Genomic DNA, 20,691 nt, shown 5'->3' with positions numbered 1-20,691 from the left:
CATGTCATTGGGTGGTTGTTATTATTTTGTGACATTCATTGATGACTTCACACGTTTTTGCTGGGTCTATTGTTTAAAAAAGAAGTCAGAAGTGTATGATGCATTTTTGGCTTTCAGTGCACTTGTTGAAAACCAATTTGGATGCCACATTAAGACTCTCCGTTCGGACCGAGGGGGAGAATACATGTCCTCTATGCTGAATTCTTTTTTGCAGCAAAAGGGCATAGTACATCAGTATACTACAGCTTATACTCCACAGCAGAATGGGGTAGCAAAGAGGAAAAATCGGTCACTCATGGAGATGGCCAGATGTATGCTGAAGGCAAACAGCTTGCCTCATAGTTTTTGGATGGAAGCAATCATGTGTGCTTGTCATATTTTGAACAGATGCCCTACCAAAGCCTTGAAGACCATCACACCATTTGAGGCTTGGAACAGCCGTAAACCTTCTGTTGGTCACTTTCGTACCTTTGGGTGTCTTGCCTATGCCCATATTCCATAGGTACTTAGAAGAAAATTGGACAACAAGGCTGTTAAGTGCATTTTTATGGGATATAGCAATGAGAGCAAAGGCTACAGACTCTATGATCCTGTTACTAAGAAGGTTTTTGTCAGCAGGGATGTTGTTTTTGATGAAAAATCAGAATTATCCTTGGCTGGTTTGGACACATATCAGGCTGCCCGTGATGTTTTTGAAGGGCTGCTGCCCATTACTTTTGGTGATTCAGCTGGAGGTTCACAAAATGAACCTAATGTTCAGCCAGCTGCTCCTATGGATAGTGCAGAAATTCAGCCATTGGCTGATCGGAATATTCAGCATCATGCTGAAACAGAAATTCAGCAAGAGCTTGCACACAGCCAGGATGCTAGACAGCTACCTAGATGGTATTTGCAGACTATGCAAGATAGTCCTTTGGATGCACCCATGGCTGGTCATACTAGAAGGCAAACTCGTTTGCACGATTCAGCACATACTATGGAGTTTATTATGGCAACAAGTACTTTTGATAATGAAGAGCCTGAATGTTATGAGGATGCACAACACAGTGTGCATTGGAAGGCAGCCATGCAAGCTGAATTAGATTCTATTACTAAGAATCAAACTTGGGATTTGGTGTCCTTGCCATTTGGAAAGAAAGCCATTGGAACAAAATGGGTCTACAAATTGAAAAGAAAAGCAGATGGATCCATTGATAAATACAAGGCACGGCTGGTAGCTAAAGGCTACGCACAAAAAAAGGGCATTGATTATGAGGAGACATTTGCTCCTACTTCCCGTATGACGACCATAAGGTCTATGATTGCTTTGGCTGCACATTATGGTTGGACAGTCCATCAGCTAGATATCAAGACTGCATTTTTGCATGGGGAACTTCAAGAGGAAGTTTATGTACAGCAGCCCATTGGTTTTGCAGTTGAAAGCTCAGAAAATTTGGTATGCAAGCTCAAAAAGGCACTATATGGTTTAAAACAAGCTCCTAGAGCTTGGTATGAAAAGATAGATGCTTTTTTGCTTGGTCAGGGGTTTCTAAACAGTTCATCTGAGTCTACCCTTTACGTATGTAAAGAAGGGGGATCTATGCTGATTTTATGTCTTTATGTTGATGACCTTTTGCTCACTGGAACACATGCTGATCAGATTTCAGCATTCAAACAAAATTTGCAGCAAACTTTTGACATGTCTGACTTGGGAGTTTTGCATTACTACTTGGGCATCCAGTTCATACATAATGCTCGAGGTATTAGGTTATCACAGTCAAGGTATATTGGGCAGCTTCTTGAAAAATTTGGCTTACAGGATTGCAAGCCAGTTACTACTCCTATGGAACCTGGACTGAAACTGTCATTACATGATGACAGTGATTTGTTTGATATACATACATATGCTCCTGCAGTTGGATGTCTTATCTATCTATGCAATACTAGGCCGGACATACAGTTTGCAGTTTCAGCCTTGAGCAGGTATATGCATCAGCCACGTATGTCACATTGGCAAGCTGTCAAGCGTGTTTTCCGCTACTTGCAGGGTACTCGTTCTCTTGGGTTGCTTTATGCCAAGGGGGGGACCACTGCATTTACATGCTTACAGTGATTCTGATTGGGCTGGTGATTATGATACACGTCACTCTACTAGTGGAAATTGTTTCTTTCTTGGCACTTCTTGCATTTCTTGGCTTAGCAAGAAACAATCCACTGTTGCCACATCGTCATGTGAAGCTGAATACAAGGCAGCTTTCACCACCACAGTTGAATGCGTATGGCTTAGATGCTTGCTAGCTAATTTGGATGTATCTGTTACTGAGCCTACTCCTTTGTTCATTGACAGTCAGAGTGCCATTGCAGTGGCACGGAACCCAATGTTTCATGCTCGCACGAAACACATTGAGATTCACTATCACTTTGTCAGAGAGAGGCTACATGCAGGTGATATCAGCCTTGTCTATTGTCCTACCACCAGTAATGTGGCAGACATCTTCACCAAAGCTCTTCCTCGTGACAAATTTGAAGCATTTCGCAATGCTTTAAATTTGATATCCTTTGGTGGCGGATGATCCTTGTACTCTTGATCACTCTTCACTCCAGGGGGGTTTGTTGGATATTTTACTCACGCCTTACTTACGCCTACGCTCATATGGGAGTGTCGGTGATCAGTAGGACACTGGGCCACTTTTTACTCTCAGTAGGAGAGGTTTTTTCCCCCAGACTTATGGTCTTATTATCGTATGTACTTATGTGCTTATGTTACACACATTTAGGCACTTAGTGTGTGTCGGGTGTGAACACCCCCCTACAACCCTAAGGTTTAAGGGTTGTACTTTGTACTTTCAGATTACACTCATTCAGTCTATTCTCTTGGGTGTTGTGCTTCAACACTGTCTCTCTCACTCTCACACTGTCTACTGAATCTGGTTGTACCTCAATCCTTTGCTCTCACAACACTAACACTAAAACATAAATGGGAGTGTACAACAAAGCATAAACTCAACAAAACATTGTTAAGGTTAGGGTAACTCTGAGACTGTGCAGTAAACAAACCGTGCAAGGAATGAAAACTATACCCCAAACTCTCAAGTCTCAAGGACCAAGGCAGAGGTAATGAGCGGGAGAGTGTGTCATACTTTTGATTGATCCCAAATCGCAGCAAGGTAAACTCCAAGATGTCTAACAGTAGCAAACACAGCAAGGGTGATGCCGGGATCAATGTTAGACAAGCAGAGGAGAGAGAAAACTGCAAACGCAGCAAGCTGACAATGATGTGGCAGTAAGAATGCATGTATGATGACATGGTAGGCTGATGGCAATAAGAACACATGTATGATGACATGCTAGTCTGAACAACAACCACAAATCATAAACATAGCAAAAGAATAGGCCGCCGGCTGTAGATGATGCAACAAATATAATAAACTCAACAAAAATAGCGTAGATTGTGTGATGGGGGCTGGAAATAGGTGTCGGATGAATGTAGACAATGTTAAAGAGCCTCGACTAAGATGTCCTCCACGAACAAGGTGTCATCAATGAAGCTAGATCACCTAAAACCTACAAAAATAAGATTGGGATGAATGGATGGCAGCCTACCTATTTATAGAAAGTCTTGGGACCTCATACCATGCACCATGTAAAACTCTCGCTTGAATTGCGCACCATTTTAGGGTTTTTATTAATTAAGCATTTTTTGGGCTATTCAAGAGGCTAATTCAGCATGTAATGCTTATTTTAGCTCAACACTTCCTTGCTAAGATAAACAACACCTTTGTAGCCTTGCTAGGCCACTTAGCACCCGACTTGCACCCTTTGTCCAATGCCTTGGCTGCTTTGGGATGGGACACCTTGGGGTAAAATGGGCTTGAGCTTTTCTTACAATCCCTTTCTGGTTCCAATTTTGGGTTTAAAAGGGGGTGTTGAGCTTAACACCTTGGGGTAAAATGGGCTTGAGCTTTTCTTACAATCCCTTTTTGGTTCCAATTTTGAGCTTAAAAGGGGGTGTTGAGCTTAAAATGCATTACAAACCAATTAGCTCTTTTAAGCAACTTGAAAACATGTTATTATTGAAACTTTCATTAAAAAGAAATATGAGCAAAACCCTCATTTGGGAGGATAGCATCTCTAGATAGACAAGGCTGCCCACCATTCAGTCCATCCTTGTTTGCAAGTTACACCAGTCCACAACCGCTCTACTGTTGTTGGTGCCTTGTTTCTGACCTATAATCCACCTCCAGTGGCTATCTAGCCTCATGCAACTCCTGCCACATCATCATCATCTGCTGTCCAGCCCCATCATCGAATGCATCCACATCTGTTCCAGCACTTGGCATCCATTTTCTTGCTGCCGCCCTATTGCCAAGAGACACGTGACAATTGTGTTTTTTTTTTCCTGTAAAATGTGGCTGATTATATTACTAAAAAAAAACTGATTACAACGTAGTACTCATGCTCAACACACCAAGCTAGAGCTAATGAAAGTCACAGATACATCATATATACAAGCCTCTCAAGGCAGTCTGGGGGGGATGGGGGCAAGAAGCCATGGAGGGGGGGTGTATCGCCATCTGGGGCTGCCTGCCTGCATCACAAAGAACAGGTGCTGGCCGCCCCAAGTGCGCATGAAATGACATCAGAGCTCCTAACGAGCCTTGGACTCGCCCTGCACCTGATCCCATCAACCTCGAAGGGAGTGGATGATGGAGGTCCAAAGCTCTACTAAGGTTTCCTGTACTGAAAGTCTCTCTCTGCCGAAAGCCACCTGACACCGTGCCTTCCAGATATGCCAACCATGTACAGATTGCCATGTTAGCATTCAAACGACAATTCATAGAGTGCATTTTGTTGTTCTGCAAGCCGCCCTGCTTCAGCACACTCCCTGACAGCTATCACCCTACTTTTCTCAACTTCATGATCAGTTTTCAGCCTCTTACGCGGGTGGTTACAACACTACTATATTTACCAGATTTCAGCCTCCAAACTATTGCATTTTGGTTACCAGCCTGTTGTTGCCCTTCCACATTAAGCACTCTTTCAGCTCCAATTGGTGGTTACAGCACTTGGGATCCATCATTAGTGGATGTTAGCAGCATTGAGTCATTCACTTTAGAGTTCTCTTTCTTCCTCTGTTTGTGTTTGTGTTGTTGCATTTTGCATTTGTTGCATTACTATCTGAGTTATTGTGTTTTAATCGTATTCGTATATTCTGTGTTTTCTCAATGCAAACCCTAGTGTATCTTCACAAGGATATGTTGAAATCTCTTCAAAATATGGCTGCAATCAAGAAGACTGCTAGTCAACCAACTAGAGAAAAAATGCAAGAATGTCAGTGAATATCTCATCGTGTAAGTGGCTATAGACGGGTGACTATGAAGAAAACTCAAAAACGAAGGTATTTGATGTGGGGCTGATAAAGAGTGTGCGATCTGCTATAGACGGTCTAAATCTGCTAAATGTAGCCTACATAAAGCGGCCAATGGCTGGGGATTGCCATCTAGGTATTGGGGTGACAGCAGGAGCTAGAAACACACAATAATTATGAATATGAACCGCTATATCAGTCCAAGGAGGAGTGAAACCAGCAAATGTAGTAGTGGAAATGATGGAGAATAGGTCGCCAAGCTGAAGTCGCAGGTTGGGCAGCTCCTTTGACAGGGCGGTAGGCTGAGTGGCAGCCAACCGAATCAAGGTGCAGCAAATTAGATCTAGAAGGCAGCACATGAGCCACCCTTGCAGGAAGCATCTAGCAAGCATTGGAGAGTTGAAGTTGATGGGAGGAGACTGAGACATTGGTGTAGAGTGATGAATGCCCATGCTCTATTTATAGACACGTGAGTCATTGAACTATCTATGGTGGTGCCTTGACTCACTTGAGTGGTGGCCAAACCCTAATAAATGAGACAAATAAAGCATTTTTGGGGCTGTAGATGGAGACCAAAATAGGAATTAATGGAATACAATGAATTGAATGACTTTGGTATCTCAACGAAGAGTCAGACCATAATCTTGGATAGAGGACTTACTTATCTAAGGGGAGGTTCTCTATAAAGGTTGCTGCTGTAGTGGGAGATTGGTTTGCACTTCAAGAGCTACAGTAGGAGATTTAATGGTAGAGACTACAGCATCTCTAGGGTGCTAGAGCTATGATTGAGACTGTGACACAGGGAAAACCTCTTGACTAGAGGGATACAAACACTTCTCAGGCTTGGCTTGGACTTTTCTCCAAAGGGGACATTCTCCTTGTGGTCATTGTGACTAGTGGAGATAGGATATCCACTTTTATGGTGGACAATAACTACCTCTAGTGAGAGGACTTGGATCAAACAGAGTTCACAAGATGCTTAGATAGAGGATCAAAGGAGTAGCACACCGCAACAAGAAGTGGTACATCAACCCAGACCAGCCACCTGCCTATTAGATGGATGGAGACATTGCTCTTAGTAGAGGAGGCCCCTTTAGAGATTACATTGGGATCCAAGAGAGTGGGTGCGGAGGGATTCATTCCTTGATAGACCATGCAATGTGGTCTTCTTTGGCTATACTACCAAGCTGGGGGAGGATCAGTCTCAAGCTAGCCAACTTTTAGCTGTACATCAACCATTAGCAATGGTATCAAGGGCTGAACTAGAGAAACAATACTAAGTGCTAGCATTTGACTCCAGCTGGCCTGCATGTCAACTATGCATGTCAAACTCGTGCATGCAAACTATCTGGCCATGCAAATCTACCGAAAATTTTCCAATCATTGCAATGGAAGTGGAAGCCTTCTACCACAAACACTTCACATGACTAGTTATACCACCACCTATCAACCATCCATGTATGAAAGAAGTCTCAACTGACTACTTGCCCCTCATCTTACCTTGGCATGGATGGCTACTTCACCTAAAGATCCTAAACAGCTACTAATGTGCGTCATACACCAGAGCAGAAGAATGATTAATAAGCTGCTTTCCAAGAGAGTAGAGATGTAAGCATCCAAATGGTCCTAGTGACCAAAAGGAGTAGAGTTGGAGTTGAGTACATACAATATAATGGCAATAATGTGGAATATTATTCATGGAAATGGATATTAGTCCTCAAATCAACAATTCTATTGTGTAGTTTCAAAGCTTTTTTTTTTCTTTGGCAATCTTAGTTTATTACATTGCTCTATCAAACTCGCAATCAAGGCTCTCCATTTCTGCTCGCAAAACTTGAATCTAAAAGTTTCAAAGAGTGCTCTTGCAAATGCTCAAAGTGCAGCATTTGAATAACTGACACAGATCCAAATGGCAGAGATCCACTCATATACTTGCTCTAAAAGGTATGATTTATTGGCATTGACCCCAGTGTTACATCATGTGCTTGTGAGCGAAGAACTTTCTAGGAAGTGGTAATATTTTTTTACCTGAAGAGGTATCGGTGCAGTTAAGGAGACTCTAGAAGCCCTTCTAGAACCAGCAGATAATCTTTTAATCTGGGACTGGACCTCCACCATGTTTGACTCCATTTTTGAGAATTCCTGTAAATTAAGACGACTAATTTGTCAACTTGAAGTCTTCTTGGGAAAAACTTCTTGTCAATTTTTAGTCTTCTTGGGGAAAACATAATAATTTTAATCATTTGGAGAGCAGCTCTCACATCCTTAAGAGTCTGTGTAGATTGTGCAATCTTCTGTGACTCATCTACATCAGCCTTCTGTGCCATACGATTCTGAAGTTCTGCAACTGCTGCCTCCAGCTTAGCTTTTGAGGAGGTCGAGAGCTCATCTTGAACTGGTGCTTGTGCTTTACCAACATCCACCAAGAATTTCAACTCAAAGTCCGATCTCAGATTCTGCAGTGATCAGAGACAGCCTGTAACTTAATGTGTTTCAAAATTGCATTCACATTACAATCACAATAGAGAAGCAATACAAAGACCAGAAATGCATGTTTGTAAGTATTTCTAGCTCATTTTCATATGGCTAGGCTTCTTTAAGAACCACTCACATACTACACACACAGTAATTAGCACGGAAAGCACAAAGAGTATGCAAAAGGAAGCTCTTCATCGTGTAGAATTCATCATTTAATGAAAATCATTTTATTGTTGAAATCCATCATTCCAAAAACAGCCGTTCCTGTGCAGAATCAACCAGCTAGTGAAAAGCTTTCTAGAAGGCATTCTTTGTTTTATGCATTCATGCAGCCATGTGCTTGATGCATCACTGTAGCTAGGAAAAGCCTCTGTTTGGACCAATAACATGCCATCGCACACTAGATTACTTCCTATGAATGTGATGTGCTTCATAATGAGTTAATTCTATAACACACACAACTTTTACCTACACAGACGACTGCTATATGATGTGTAAATACTCACAGCTGGGCCCTCTTCTATTGAGCATCAGATAAAAACTACTTTATGGGAGCAGAACCAAACTCTCACTTGCAGGGAGCATAGTACTGGCTAATCAGGTTCTTCATGGTGACCACATAAACCTTTCTCCTAATGTGAAGTGACAAAAGTTATAGGGACTTAGAGGAGAGCAAGTGACGAAGCAGTCTATTCATGAGGGAGTTCCAAAAGAGTGGACCATAGACCTGCCTACTGTACACACCTGAATAGGTATTTTTCTTTTAGAAGGTATGTTTGGCCATTGATGAAAGCCACTTGCAACTAAGGAACCTTCAATTTCACAGTTGAGGATGGAAGAATTACAAGGGAGGAGGTTGACTTGATAGAGCAAATTGGCTGCAACTGACAAATAAAAAAGGACCACTTGCTTTTTTCCAAGATCCATCACAAGAGCCAAACCACGGACTCTAACTTCTAGGGCTGGTCCATCTCCACATGCATATTCTTATATTTAGGCAGAAACTGAATATTATTCCTTCGCTAGAGTTTTTGCATATAGACTGGACTTCGGGACATTGCCACATATGGGAGTTGATTGCTAATGTTAATGATCGGTGCATCTGGATCATGAGATGAAGTCACACCATTGAGACACAGGATACATCCATAGCAAGGACCCTTTCTAGGATCTCAATGGAGATCATATTCTTCCACCATATGGGAGAGATTATTGCACAAGTAATTTTATAGGCCTAAATTAAGAGAAATTTGTCATTTGTTTTGGCCTAATATAACTGCAGGAAAACAGCCCCAAAAGGACCATTTATGAAAAAGGCATGTATTTGTGACAGTGAGACAAATGGCACCAAAATCTTCTTTAAAAGAATGTGTTCTCGGCATCCACTTTCATTCCTCATTCTCAATTCCAATGCCAGCTCTCCATCACCTTTATCATCATCAGTTGCTGCCCATCTAGCTGGTGCTGCGGCCCACCTTCAGGAGCTGCAATCCACCTGCCAAAGGCTGCTGCCTCTGCTGCTAAAGCTGCAATCCTTCTTCTTCTGCTGCTGCCAGCCCTTTTGGTGGTGCCACCTATTGTCTCCTCCAGATACAGCTGCATTTCACCTTAACCTACTGTCGCCAACATTCAGCCTGCAATCTGGCATCCTACAGCTGTGTTTTTGACTACTGGTGCCTCTATTGTCTGTGGTAAATCACATGGGCTGCTGCCTCAGCTGCTGTGTTTCAGTAAGCTGCCCTCCTTCAACAAAGTACAACTTTACCTTTTGTTTCATTTGAGCATGTTCCTGGTGCTATTCATTCTCAAATCCCTCTTGTCCCTTCCTTACCACATGAACATTTCAGTTCTCTTCCTTATGCTTTAAAAGCCTAGGATTAGACTCCACTCTTGAATCTACCACTTTAGGTCCTATTCCATCTTTGCCTTGCATTGTAGGTTTAGGATTTTCTCTAGGTTCTTTTTTGTTCCCTAGGCTAACTTAGATCCATCTTATCTAACTATGAAGCCTCTTATAGGTTTCCCACCTTATCCACAGCTGATTGCCACTTTACACCCTGGTGCTCCTTTGCTAGGAATGCCACCAATGCACACTTTACCTCCCATTTGTTAGAGATTTGGTCAACTCCAGGATGGGCACAGTCAGGTTCAGGTCAGTTTATGCAGTTGTACCATGTATAGGAGCAGGTCGGGCAGTAGCAGTTGTCAGGAGTTTGGGCAGGTTTCTAGGCAGGCAGGTTGGGCAGATGTGCCACATGGCAGGCATCATTTTTTCGCAGCGTTATTTTATTACTTTTGAGCAGCTGGCCTGTTTTCAGCAGTAGTTGGCCAGTTTGTACTAGCTGACCTGATCCTGATTATTTTATTATTTTGCCCTGTTTAGGGCAGGCTTTAGAACAACACACATGCATGTATTGGCCAAAATCCCTCTCTATTTCTCCTTTTGTTGTGCAAGAGAGAAAGCTCTTGATATTTGCATTACTATTATGTGAACCCAAAGACAGAAGGCTCTAGAAGCAGAAGAACACATACATGTATATTTGCTACTTTACCTTGTTCAGTTGAGCATGTTCCTGGTGCTACTCATTCTCAAATCCCTCCTATCCCTTCTTTACAGCATGAACATTTAGGTTCTCTTATTCTTTAGAAGCCTAGAATTAGACTGCACTCTTGAATTTACCACTTTAGCTCCTATTCCATCTTTGTCTCACAGTGTAGATTTAGGATTTTCTCTAGGTTCATTTTCATTCCATAGGATAACTTAGACCCAGCTTATCTAAGTATTAAGCCTTTATAGGTTTTCCGCCTTGTCCATAGGTGATTGCCACTCTACATCCTAGTGCTCCTTTTGCTAGGAATGCCACCCATGCATTAGAGATTCAGTCACCTCCAGGATGGGCACAGTCAGGTTTAGGGCAGTTTATGCAGTGGTAACATGTACAGGAGCAGGTTGGGCAGTAGCAGTTGTCAAGAGTTTGAGCAGGTTTCCAAACAGGCAAATTAGGTCAGGCAGGTTGGGCAGATGTGCCACATGGCAGGCATCATTGTTCCGCAGTATTAACATATTAATTTTGAGTGGTTGGCCTGTTTTCAGCAGCAATCAGCCAGTTTGTACTAGCTGACCTGATCCTGATTATTTTATTATTTTGCCCTATTTAGGGCCGGCCTACCATTGGTCACAATTGTTTGTGCAGATTGAGAGTGCTCCAGCTGTTCATACTCTTACAGCCCCTTGTACATAATGCCTTCTGTATTCAGCAATTTCATCTTTTGTCTGTCCAGATTGAGAGAGTGCTCTGGCTGTTCATACTCTTACAAGTTACAGCCCCATGTACATAATTCCTTTTGTATTCAGCATACATTCACCACAGTCTTCAGTGTTTCTCTCTCTCTCTCTCTCTCTCTCTCTCTCCATATTCGTTTCTTTCAGTTAGGTTATACACATTTGCATTCATTGCACTCTGACATGGTATCAGAGTAAAGTTTAAGGGCTGATTGATCATGGGCAGGTCTAGGTTTCAGCATGACACCAAGACTGCGTTTTCAGCATTGGAGGGTGAGCGGGAGGGCTGCATATCAATACAAGGCTGAAGCTAATCAGAGTAGAATTTAAGGGTTGATTGATTGTGGGCAGCTCTGAAAAGCAGGTTTCAGCATGACACCAAGGCTGCATTTTCAGCATTTGAGGGCAACCAAGAGGGTTGCACATCAATACAAGGTTGAAGCTAGGAGAGATACACGAGAAAAGAAGTTGATTTGCTGTCTTTGTGCAGGAATTGCTGTCTAGGAAGAAGGAAAGGCTGAATTTTCAGCCTTTTGCAGCAATTTATATATTTTAATGCCTCCGGCGATTAAGACAAGTTTGGGACAAGCAAAGGAAGCCCTAGCAGGCTGCCTTTTTGGAGTCAGATGGGGCTGTCCATTTTCTTGTGTAGACTATTCAAGTTACCATGTCTTCCAAAGCTGATCTGGAGTCATAGGCTATTATGGACTGTAAGGTGCCGGTACTCCGGCTCTTCCACAAGATCAAAAGCTAGTAGCAATTTGGCAGGTAATGATGGTTGCCATCTTGGAGTCTTATGATTGGATGGAGCTTGTGGCCGAGTCTATCAATCGTCTGGCGATCAAAGATTCTTCCATACTTTCTAAGAATGAAAAAGAAAAGTTAGCTAATGTACAGACACATTGGGATAAGCTGAATGCGGAATTGCTGTCTAGGAAGAAGGAAAGGCTGAATTTTCAGCCTTTTGCAGCAATTTATATATTTTAATGCCTCCGGCGATTAAGACAAGTTTGGGACAAGCAAAGGAAGCCCTAGCAGGCTGCCTTTTTGGAGTTAGATGGGGCTGTCCATTTTCTTGTGTAGACTATTCAAGTTACCATGTCTTCCAAAGCTGATCTGGAGTCATAGGCTATTATGGACTGCAAGGCGCCGGTACTCCGGCTCTTCCACAAGATCAAAAGCTAGTAGCAATTTGGCAAGTAATGATGGTTGCCATCTTGGAGTCTTATGATTGGATGGAGCTTGTGGCCGAGTCTATCAATCGTCTGGCGATCAAAGATTCTTCCATACTTTCTAAGAATGAAAAAGAAAAGTTAGCTAATGTACAGACACATTGGGATAAGCTGAATGCTCGCATTCGCTCATTCCTCTTTCTCTACAATAGGATGACCATCATGAAGAGGGTGCAGATGCAGACTTTGAACCCAAACAAGTTCACTTCCATGTGTAAGCATATGAACAAGCTTTGACAATTATGGATGTTGGTTGAGAATGCAGGCAAGGCGATTATCTCCAAGGACATGGCAATTACTTTGATGTTGCAGTTGCCCCCTAGATTGGATTCATTCTATTCCACTTTGATTGCTGCAGGGTGAAGTCTGCAACAAATGAAGCCCTAGATGACAACAACTAGAAGTGCATCAACAGTAATTACTCCTCCAAAAAGTGGTATAGCTGCTGTTGCTTGCTCTCCTAGGGGAAAAAACGCTATCACCCACTCACAATTGGTCCTCCAATGGCTACAAACTAACTAGCAAGGAGTCGACTTCTGTCCAAGCTCTCCTCTCAACTATTCCACGATTGATTCCAACCTCTCCCTCTTAAACACATCTGAGATCCATTATATACTGGAGTTGTCCATCACTAGAGTAGTGGAAGTGCTACCTCCCCCTTGAGCATCAGGTAATACTCTGGACCCCTGCTATGTTGAACCTGATCCAAAGTCAGCTCCGATTGAAAAGCATTGAGGTAAGGCTGCAACAATGGCCTCTTCCATCCATTTAGCATCCATTGGTGAATAATTTTGAAACTTCACCAAGTATCTCTTGGAAACTTTACCAATAATCTCTCTCTTTATGTGCTAATATCTCCTTGGGTACCAATATCTCATCCAACTCTTCAATCTTTAGATGAATTTTAGCAAATACATCCTTTGGCACATCACCATGAAAAGGCCTCAACAAGCTCACATGAAAGGCATTATGTATCTACTAGTGTGGAGGCAATTTCAACGTACAAGCAATATCACTGATCTTCTCCAACACCTAAAAGGGCCCATAGTAACACATATTCAATGTCAGATATAATCTCTTCTTGCCCTTCATCTTTTGAAAACGTCAAGTACAACATCATGCTTCTCCATCCATCCCCATTGAACACAACTTGAAGCTCTCATTTAACAACCAACATTTGTGCCAAGTTTCTGAAGCCACCTGTATGGCCAATGTTAACCGCAAGAAGTACACATCATGCAAGGTGCAAGCAAGCACACGAAGAAGCCTAAATTTTTGGAAATACTAGTCGGATTATTAACCATAATATAATGTGCATAAAGCACATGCACATTCAAATAGCCAAATGGTTGCAATACTTGTATTGATTAATCATAATTCCACAAGCTCGGCATTATCACAAAACACAAAGACCAGCCCCCCTCTGACTATGAAAATATAACTTGTTAGGGCTCTTGGTTGATCATCCCACTCCTTCACCCACTGGAGGTGATGAAAAGGTAAAATATGCACTTGAAGGCCCAAAACACAGCCTTCTTCCTTCTCTAACAGCAAAGACCAGCAACAACTTCAGCAAGCCTTCTCCTTTCTTGCATGCCCGTGCTCGCCTTAGTCTTGTTCAGATGCACTCCCCACCTGCTTGCACTTGAACGCTGAAAATGCAGCCTTGTGTCGTGCTAAAATCTCATCTTCAAATGGATCCACCCTAGGTCAGACCTTCAATGCTCTAATACCATGCCAAAGTGAAGGAATGCGGAAGCAAATGACCAAGACAAAGAGTGAACAGAGAGAGAGAGAGAGAGAGAGACAATGAAACATAAAAGGTCTACAGTGAAGAATATTGTATAGGAATGCAGAAATATACACGGGTGCAGAGAGAATATTTGCGTATGTCTCCACCTCAAAGATCTCAATCTCCCTCAACCCCGAGAGCAATCTCCACAACCTGCAGCCTGAAATCTCTGTCCAGCCCCAGACACTGCTGCCACACCTTCTGTTGATGCGTTTACTCCTCCAGTGTGTAGGCAACAGCTAGCAACCCATCTTCATCATCAGGTGACCTTCTGTTATTGCGTTTGGACCTATTCTACACATGGCGGTAGCTGGTGACTGCATCCATAGCTTCCTCTATCAAGAGACACCTTCTCCATAACAAGCGACAGCTACCCACCCTCTTCGTCATCTATCCAGCTTGCATTTGGTGCTCCAGGTCCTCCTGAGACCTGCGTTTCCTACATCCTCTCCATCCTACACTCCGACTAGTGGCCACAAACTTGGGATCCGTCTCCGGTGGACGTCACTCTTCGACGACCGCTCTGCCCTTAGGTATTTGTACACTCTTACATTCATTTACAGTATTCATTCACTTCAAAGTTGTGTTCTTCTTTTCCTTCTTCTATTTGTGTTTGAGTTTTAAGTTTTGTGTTTAGGGTTTGAGTTTTGCTTTCTGTGACTATGTCTATCTCTTTGTGTTTCTGTCGTGGTTATACATTGTGTTTCCTCAGTGCAAACCCTAGCAGTTTTCTTCACATGATATCAGAGCTGGTGCTCTTGTAAAGAGTATCCTGTGGATGTTGTGGAGAGCTAGTCTTTATGCAAGACACACAATACGACTCGTAACCGAATCACAATGTCCCAAACACCTTCTTCTCCTATTCCTATGATGTCCTATCATGCTTCTCCATCACTAAAGGCCTTGAGATGGCATTATGAACTCAATGAGAAGGACGACACTCCACTTTCACCTTCACCTTCTTTTTCTACTCCTAATCCAAATTTCACTAACATGATAGAGGAGGACTTTGAGGAGTAGTATCGCAATAAGTACGATAATGTTTACGCCCCTCCTACAAGCTTTGCTACCACATTCGGACCAGTTAGTGAGGCTGGCCACCTCTCTGATCATGGAGGACATACGCCATTTGGAGCGTTTGGCGATCCACCTTCATCATTTCTGCCAAGTCGAGTGTCAAGTTTGTACAACCCTTTTGAGTTGAATAAATCAAAATCCTCGCTTGTTTCTTCTTTTGAGGTGCAAGATCTAGATGGCTTTGCGTATGTGAACTTTAATAGAGGGGGCTCACGAAGCAGATGGAATTCAAGTACATCTATAGCTTCTATTTCATTTGAGCATGTAACCCATACTTCTCACTTCCCTCCCATCCCACCCTCTTCTACCTCCACCCTTGATCATCTCTTTTCATCCTTTCAAAATCTCGGATTACACTCCACATTCGCTTCACACATACCAGGGATTGGATCTTCCATCTCCACTCCTAGCACCTTCTCCTTCTCTTCCCCATTCTCTATACTTTTGCACCATGGTATTTCATTAGGGGGAATGCCACCCTTTAATATAGTGCCTCTCACCTTTCTGCAAATGAGCACACCCATAGCACCTAGGACGACTGTGATGGGCATCCCCCTCACTACCCCCAGATTCACCTCTCACATAACCACTCAAACGGAGGGGATTCCATCCTTGGCTTATGGTACGTCATTCCACTTCCCTTGGGTTACACCTACGCAGGGATTTTCATCTTCTACTCCATGTGTTTCCATCCCACCACCATGGGCTACTCATATGGCTACCATGGCCATGCCTAGTTAGCCCATCCCTACTTATGGATCCACCTTGCACACTACCCGCATGCTTAGTAGGCACTCTAGGTCCCATTCCCAGGTGCACTCCACTCCCCCATCTTACCCCCATTACACGTTTTCACACTACCCATCTCCGAGCACTACTACTACTGTTGTAACGGCCAAGAATGCCTTCACGGATAAGACTCGTTTTAAGAGGTCGAATTTCACTACTTGGTCGAATTTCATGCAATAAGTGCTCGAGTCTCAGGGTCTTTGGGACCTCATCATTGGTCTAGAGCCTATGCCCGGACCCTTGACTAGCTCACCTTGACTAAATCCGTCAATGGAGAGCTCACAATACTTCCATTTCATTCAACACATCATCTCACAGTCTCGATTGCCAACCTTCTACAAGTTTGAGTGCCAATTCTTGTGTTACGCGAGGCTACATGATCAAGTCCACAAGAAATCCTCATCACAGTCTTATTCCGAGCAAAGGGGATTGGTTGCCTCTTCTTCAGGAGGGAAAACCAACAATGGCAAAAACTCGTAAGATGCAAAGGCAAGATAATCAAAGGGTGACTCCTCTTCCTCAAATGGAATCAAAGAATCTAGACCTATCTAGCAGCAACTCCCTAAGAAAAATTGGTTTTGCACATACTGCCAAAGAGCAGGCCATGTGGACGAGGAGTATCGCTCCAAGGCCTAAGGTCTTCCACCTAAAAAGCCTCAGCAAACCGCTACGACTGCATAGTCCAGTGGGGCTACACCTTCCGCTCCTGCTTCATCTACTTCTTCAGCACACGTTGCTACTGCTGGACATGTGACCCGAGCACAACCTCAACAGATAGTCTCTTGGGACTGGCTGATTGGTCTAAAGGTCATGATTCCACTACACTTCATGCATCCATCTCACCTTCCTCTCCACCTCGTTAGGCGTTCCCTTGGCAGAGCCCTGCTACTGGACAAAAGCGATGGTGGACACCTTCTTAGACTAGCATGTTTCTAGGTCCTTTAGGATACCCTAGGTCAATGTAGCATCCATTTTTCGTACTCTTAGAGTTGGGCCCATAGGATTCATTGTCCTTAGCTTTTCCATTCTTAAGTCTTCCACTGCATTTACTCATACACATACACATTCATTGCATTATCTTTTCAATTAGATTTTCTCTCTATTATGTTTTGCTTTGGAGCATCTCACCACTGGCCTCTATGTTTGTAAATTCTCATCTCTTTTGCAAGGTTTTTGTCTTTCAATGTAGGGCTAACTTGCAGATTGCTTTGGTCCTAGGTGGGCTAGAGAGGTGGGGATGCACACCGTTCCTTTTTTGGTTTCATCATCCTAGGCGTGCCTACTCTTCTTCTAGCATGGAGGTTTCCCCTCTTAAGGCGGACCGTGTAGCATCTCTCTCGAAGCTATCATGGCGGTGACTTCTACCTTGCTCTTCCAGCGAGGTGCTTCATCCACTTCATCTTCATCATCTTCTTCCATTCCTTATGGTTCTCGGCACCACACGAAGACCAACATCACTCTCCTCTTCCTTCTTCGGCATCTACATCCAAGTTGAGAGGGGATTCCTACCCTTCTTGGTCTTCTATAGGCTTTAGCACTTTGTCTTCGACATCGGCTTCTTTCCCTTGTTGTACCTTCCCCTTTGCATTGCATGATTTCATCATCTTTATACTAGGGCGCTTGGATAAGTGAGCAATTTTCCCACAAGGAACACTGTCCAAGTGACACCTACTGCATGAGCATTCTTCAGCATGTAGCATACTTTGCATCTCATTGTATAGAGCACTTGAGCGGATCCTAAGCTGTTTCCACCAAGGGCTGTTGACACCACACCACCATACTCCATCATCATAGTTTTCCTTGTCATTGACACCCTTGAGTGGATAGGTAAGCTTGTACTGTTTTGTGATGTGTTGGGTGTACCCTCCCTACTTCCATCTTTTGGGTCACTGTTACTCAATCGGCCGCATCCCATAAAATTTAAATCACTTTTTTTTTTTTAAGTTCAATGTGGTTCCATTCACCTTTGTAGGGCTTGGTAGGCCACTGGACAGCCAACGTGCACCCTTTGTCCGATGCCCTATCCTCTCTAGGGTGACTACTTGGACTCCCTTGGTAAGATAACCATCGCCTCTATAGTCTTGGTAGGCCATTGGGCAGCGGAAGTGTACCCTTTGTCCAATGCCCTGGCTGCTTTGGGGTGGGACACCTCAAGGTAAGTAAAAATTCAAGCAACTAGCCTAACCTTTCAGCTCCATTTTGGGCCTGAGAAGGGGTGTTGAGCTAAAACACGCTTGTCAGCTGATTAGCATTCCTAAAACTGCCCCAAAACACACTTAATTAATGAAAAAACCTAAAAGGGGAGCAATCCGAGAGAGTTTCAGTGGTCCCCCAAAAACCCTAATTCTTAGGGGCACCCTTCAACATCTATAAATAGATAGGCTACCCCCATTTGGCCTCATTCCCGTCTCTACAGGTTTCACACCCTTGAGTGCAGATTTCGGCCATCAGTCCATACACACGTGGCTGTCCAGCCCCAGACACTATTGCTACATTTACTCCTCTAGTGTGTAGGCGACAGCTAGCAGCCCATCTCCATCATCAGGTGGCCTTATGCGGCTGCGTTTGGACCTATTCTACACCTGGCCGCAACTGGCGACTGCATCCACAACTTCCTCTATTAGGTGACAGCTTCTTCACAGCAAGCGACAACTGCCTGCCCTCTTCATCATCTGTCCAGCTTGCATTTGGACGTCACTCTCCGACACACCGCTCTGCCCTTAAGTATTGTACACTCTTACATTCATTTGCAATATTCATTCACTTCAGAGTTGTGTTCTTCTTTCCCTTCTTCTATTTGTGTTTGAGTTTTGAGTTTTGCGTTTAGGGTTTGAGTTTTGCTTTCTGTGTCTATGCCTATGTCAATCTCTTTGTGTTGTGTCGTGGTCGTACACTCTGTGTTTCCTCAGTGCAAACCCTAGCAGTTTTCTTCACACATGCTTGTTTGTTTAATCCTAGCGTACATTTCAAACAATTATGCATTAAGATGACAGAAGATACCACTATTGTCTCCATCATTGTAGTGATTGTAATTGTCTTCCTTGTATGTGCAATGAGGGTATTTTGTTGACACATTTGATGAAGGTTTGCAAACATCTGTTTAATATGTGAAAAAGTTTCCCCCAGCCCCTCCTGGTTTTGCAGGGCAGCTCAGGTGACTGTTACACTTACAAGTGGACATGTTGAGACCTTGATCCATTACCCTAAGCTCTGAAATCTCGTAAGAAACTTGAAACTTGGAACTGAGCTTTTGGTCATTATTTCAGTCATTGGATATCAAAACAAGGCAGATGCTGTAGAGCCTCTGGCATGGTATGTTTGAAACAAGTTCCATACAAAGAGCCATCGTATTCATCTTGTCAGATTACCATGTGTGCATCCAGCAAAGTACACGCATTCAACATTCTGCTAGTATGTGTGCAAAAAATACAATCAAATTCCTCAATATGATGTCTTGAATTCGCCACCAAGGGAGCATCCGCCCTCAGAGAGTAATTAAAAGGCATCATCCTAACCCTCACAACCTGCAGACCTTTCCCACCATTTCAGCCCTTCCCAGCCAGATTTCCTGATACCCCTTTGCAGCTGGCCTTTTCTCTCTCTCCCTGGCTCACAGTCCCCTCTTGTTTCTGCCGCTCTTACACTTCCTATCAGTTTCTATGTCTGCCCTCTTTCTTCACTTCCCTGCCTCCATTCTAGCCCCAACAGGCCTCATCCCTGCCTGCCTTCAGTGACACCCCTTTTTTCTCCATTTGCAGCAGCATTTCAAGTAAAAGTGTTCACTGCCAGTGGGCCTTTTTGATAGTGACTTATTTAGCTACCTGTTCACAGCCTAGCACTTCTACAAAGACAGGAGAAATCCAACTTAACATGATTTAATAATGTTAGAAGGAAGAATGCTCAATCATGGTGTAATTAATATGCCCACTACTATTGTACAAAAGAAGACTGCACAATCTCAGATGTGATTCTCTCCTCATCCATCAGCACGCCATGTTGAACTGTGCACAGAAACTTGACCCCCATGTTTCCTAGAAATGTTCTTATATGTAGAGTTGTCTTACACATAACATTTCATTAGACGCTATAATTTCAACCCAGAAACTGCCTGCATGGAATACTTACTCTGCAATATTGTTGGAGGGATTCCAAGTCAGAGGCATGTGACTTTATTGTCTGCTCCAATCTCAATTTCAGCTGCTCGTGCTGCATTAGGATGAACATGAGTTTGTACTAAGAAGTTCAGTTGTAGGTGTCTCAGCACAGCAAAAGATTTTAAGATATATGAGGCCTGTTGGTTAGCACTAATTTTCCAAAGCAAAATAAAATACTAATTCTGACAACTAAAGAGCATCCCATTGTCGGGTTTTTCTCAAACAGGTTCACCGGCCCATTACTTGCTCTTCCAAAGTATGAAGCTTGTCATTTTGTTCTTCAAAGTCCACTGCCAGCTCTTCAACTCTTTGGTTGAGGCTTTCAAGAGATAGAGTATGGGAAGCTTGAACAGCACCTAGATTCTTGTTTGCTTCTTCCAACACGTCCAGACGATCAAAGTTCTTTGATGTTTCTTGTAATGCGTCCAGTTGAGTCACAAAACTCTGCACTCTAGCATCCAGGTTGTGTAGCTCTGCCACATCATCACCAAGTTGCTTCATTGAACTATTGTTTGCGTCCACCCTGTAAGACATTTAGG

General features: G+C 43.2%; 1 protein-coding gene and 1 long non-coding RNA gene across 4 annotated transcripts in view; one reads left to right on the top strand and one right to left on the bottom strand.

Moving 5' to 3' along the window:
- Nucleotides 1–20,691, bottom strand: part of LOC148021623 (uncharacterized) — a 43,473-nt gene that overhangs the window by 21,780 nt on the left and 1,002 nt on the right. For all 3 annotated transcript variants that reach the window (XM_087697086.1, XM_087697088.1, XM_087697087.1), the window contains exons 4-7: nucleotides 20,396–20,675; nucleotides 20,124–20,204; nucleotides 7,609–7,803; nucleotides 7,376–7,489 (exon numbers count right to left, since the gene is read on the bottom strand). In XM_087697086.1, coding sequence (XP_087553212.1) covers nucleotides 7,376–7,489; nucleotides 7,609–7,803; nucleotides 20,124–20,204; nucleotides 20,396–20,675 — 670 coding nt within the window. The remainder of the gene's footprint in view (nucleotides 1–7,375; nucleotides 7,490–7,608; nucleotides 7,804–20,123; nucleotides 20,205–20,395; nucleotides 20,676–20,691) is intronic.
- LOC148021624 (uncharacterized) lies at nucleotides 7,654–20,504 on the top strand. Its single transcript, XR_015694355.1, has 3 exons — nucleotides 7,654–7,904; nucleotides 19,125–19,218; nucleotides 20,379–20,504. It is a non-coding gene; the product is annotated as an uncharacterized LOC148021624 (long non-coding RNA).

This window comes from Lygodium microphyllum, chromosome 17 (assembly GCF_053477565.2).
Source record: "Lygodium microphyllum isolate KBCC chromosome 17, Lygodium_microphyllum_v1.1.10, whole genome shotgun sequence".
Classification (NCBI taxonomy): Eukaryota; Viridiplantae; Streptophyta; class Polypodiopsida; order Schizaeales; family Lygodiaceae; genus Lygodium; species Lygodium microphyllum.
This window is presented reverse-complemented; position numbering and strand designations above follow the sequence as displayed.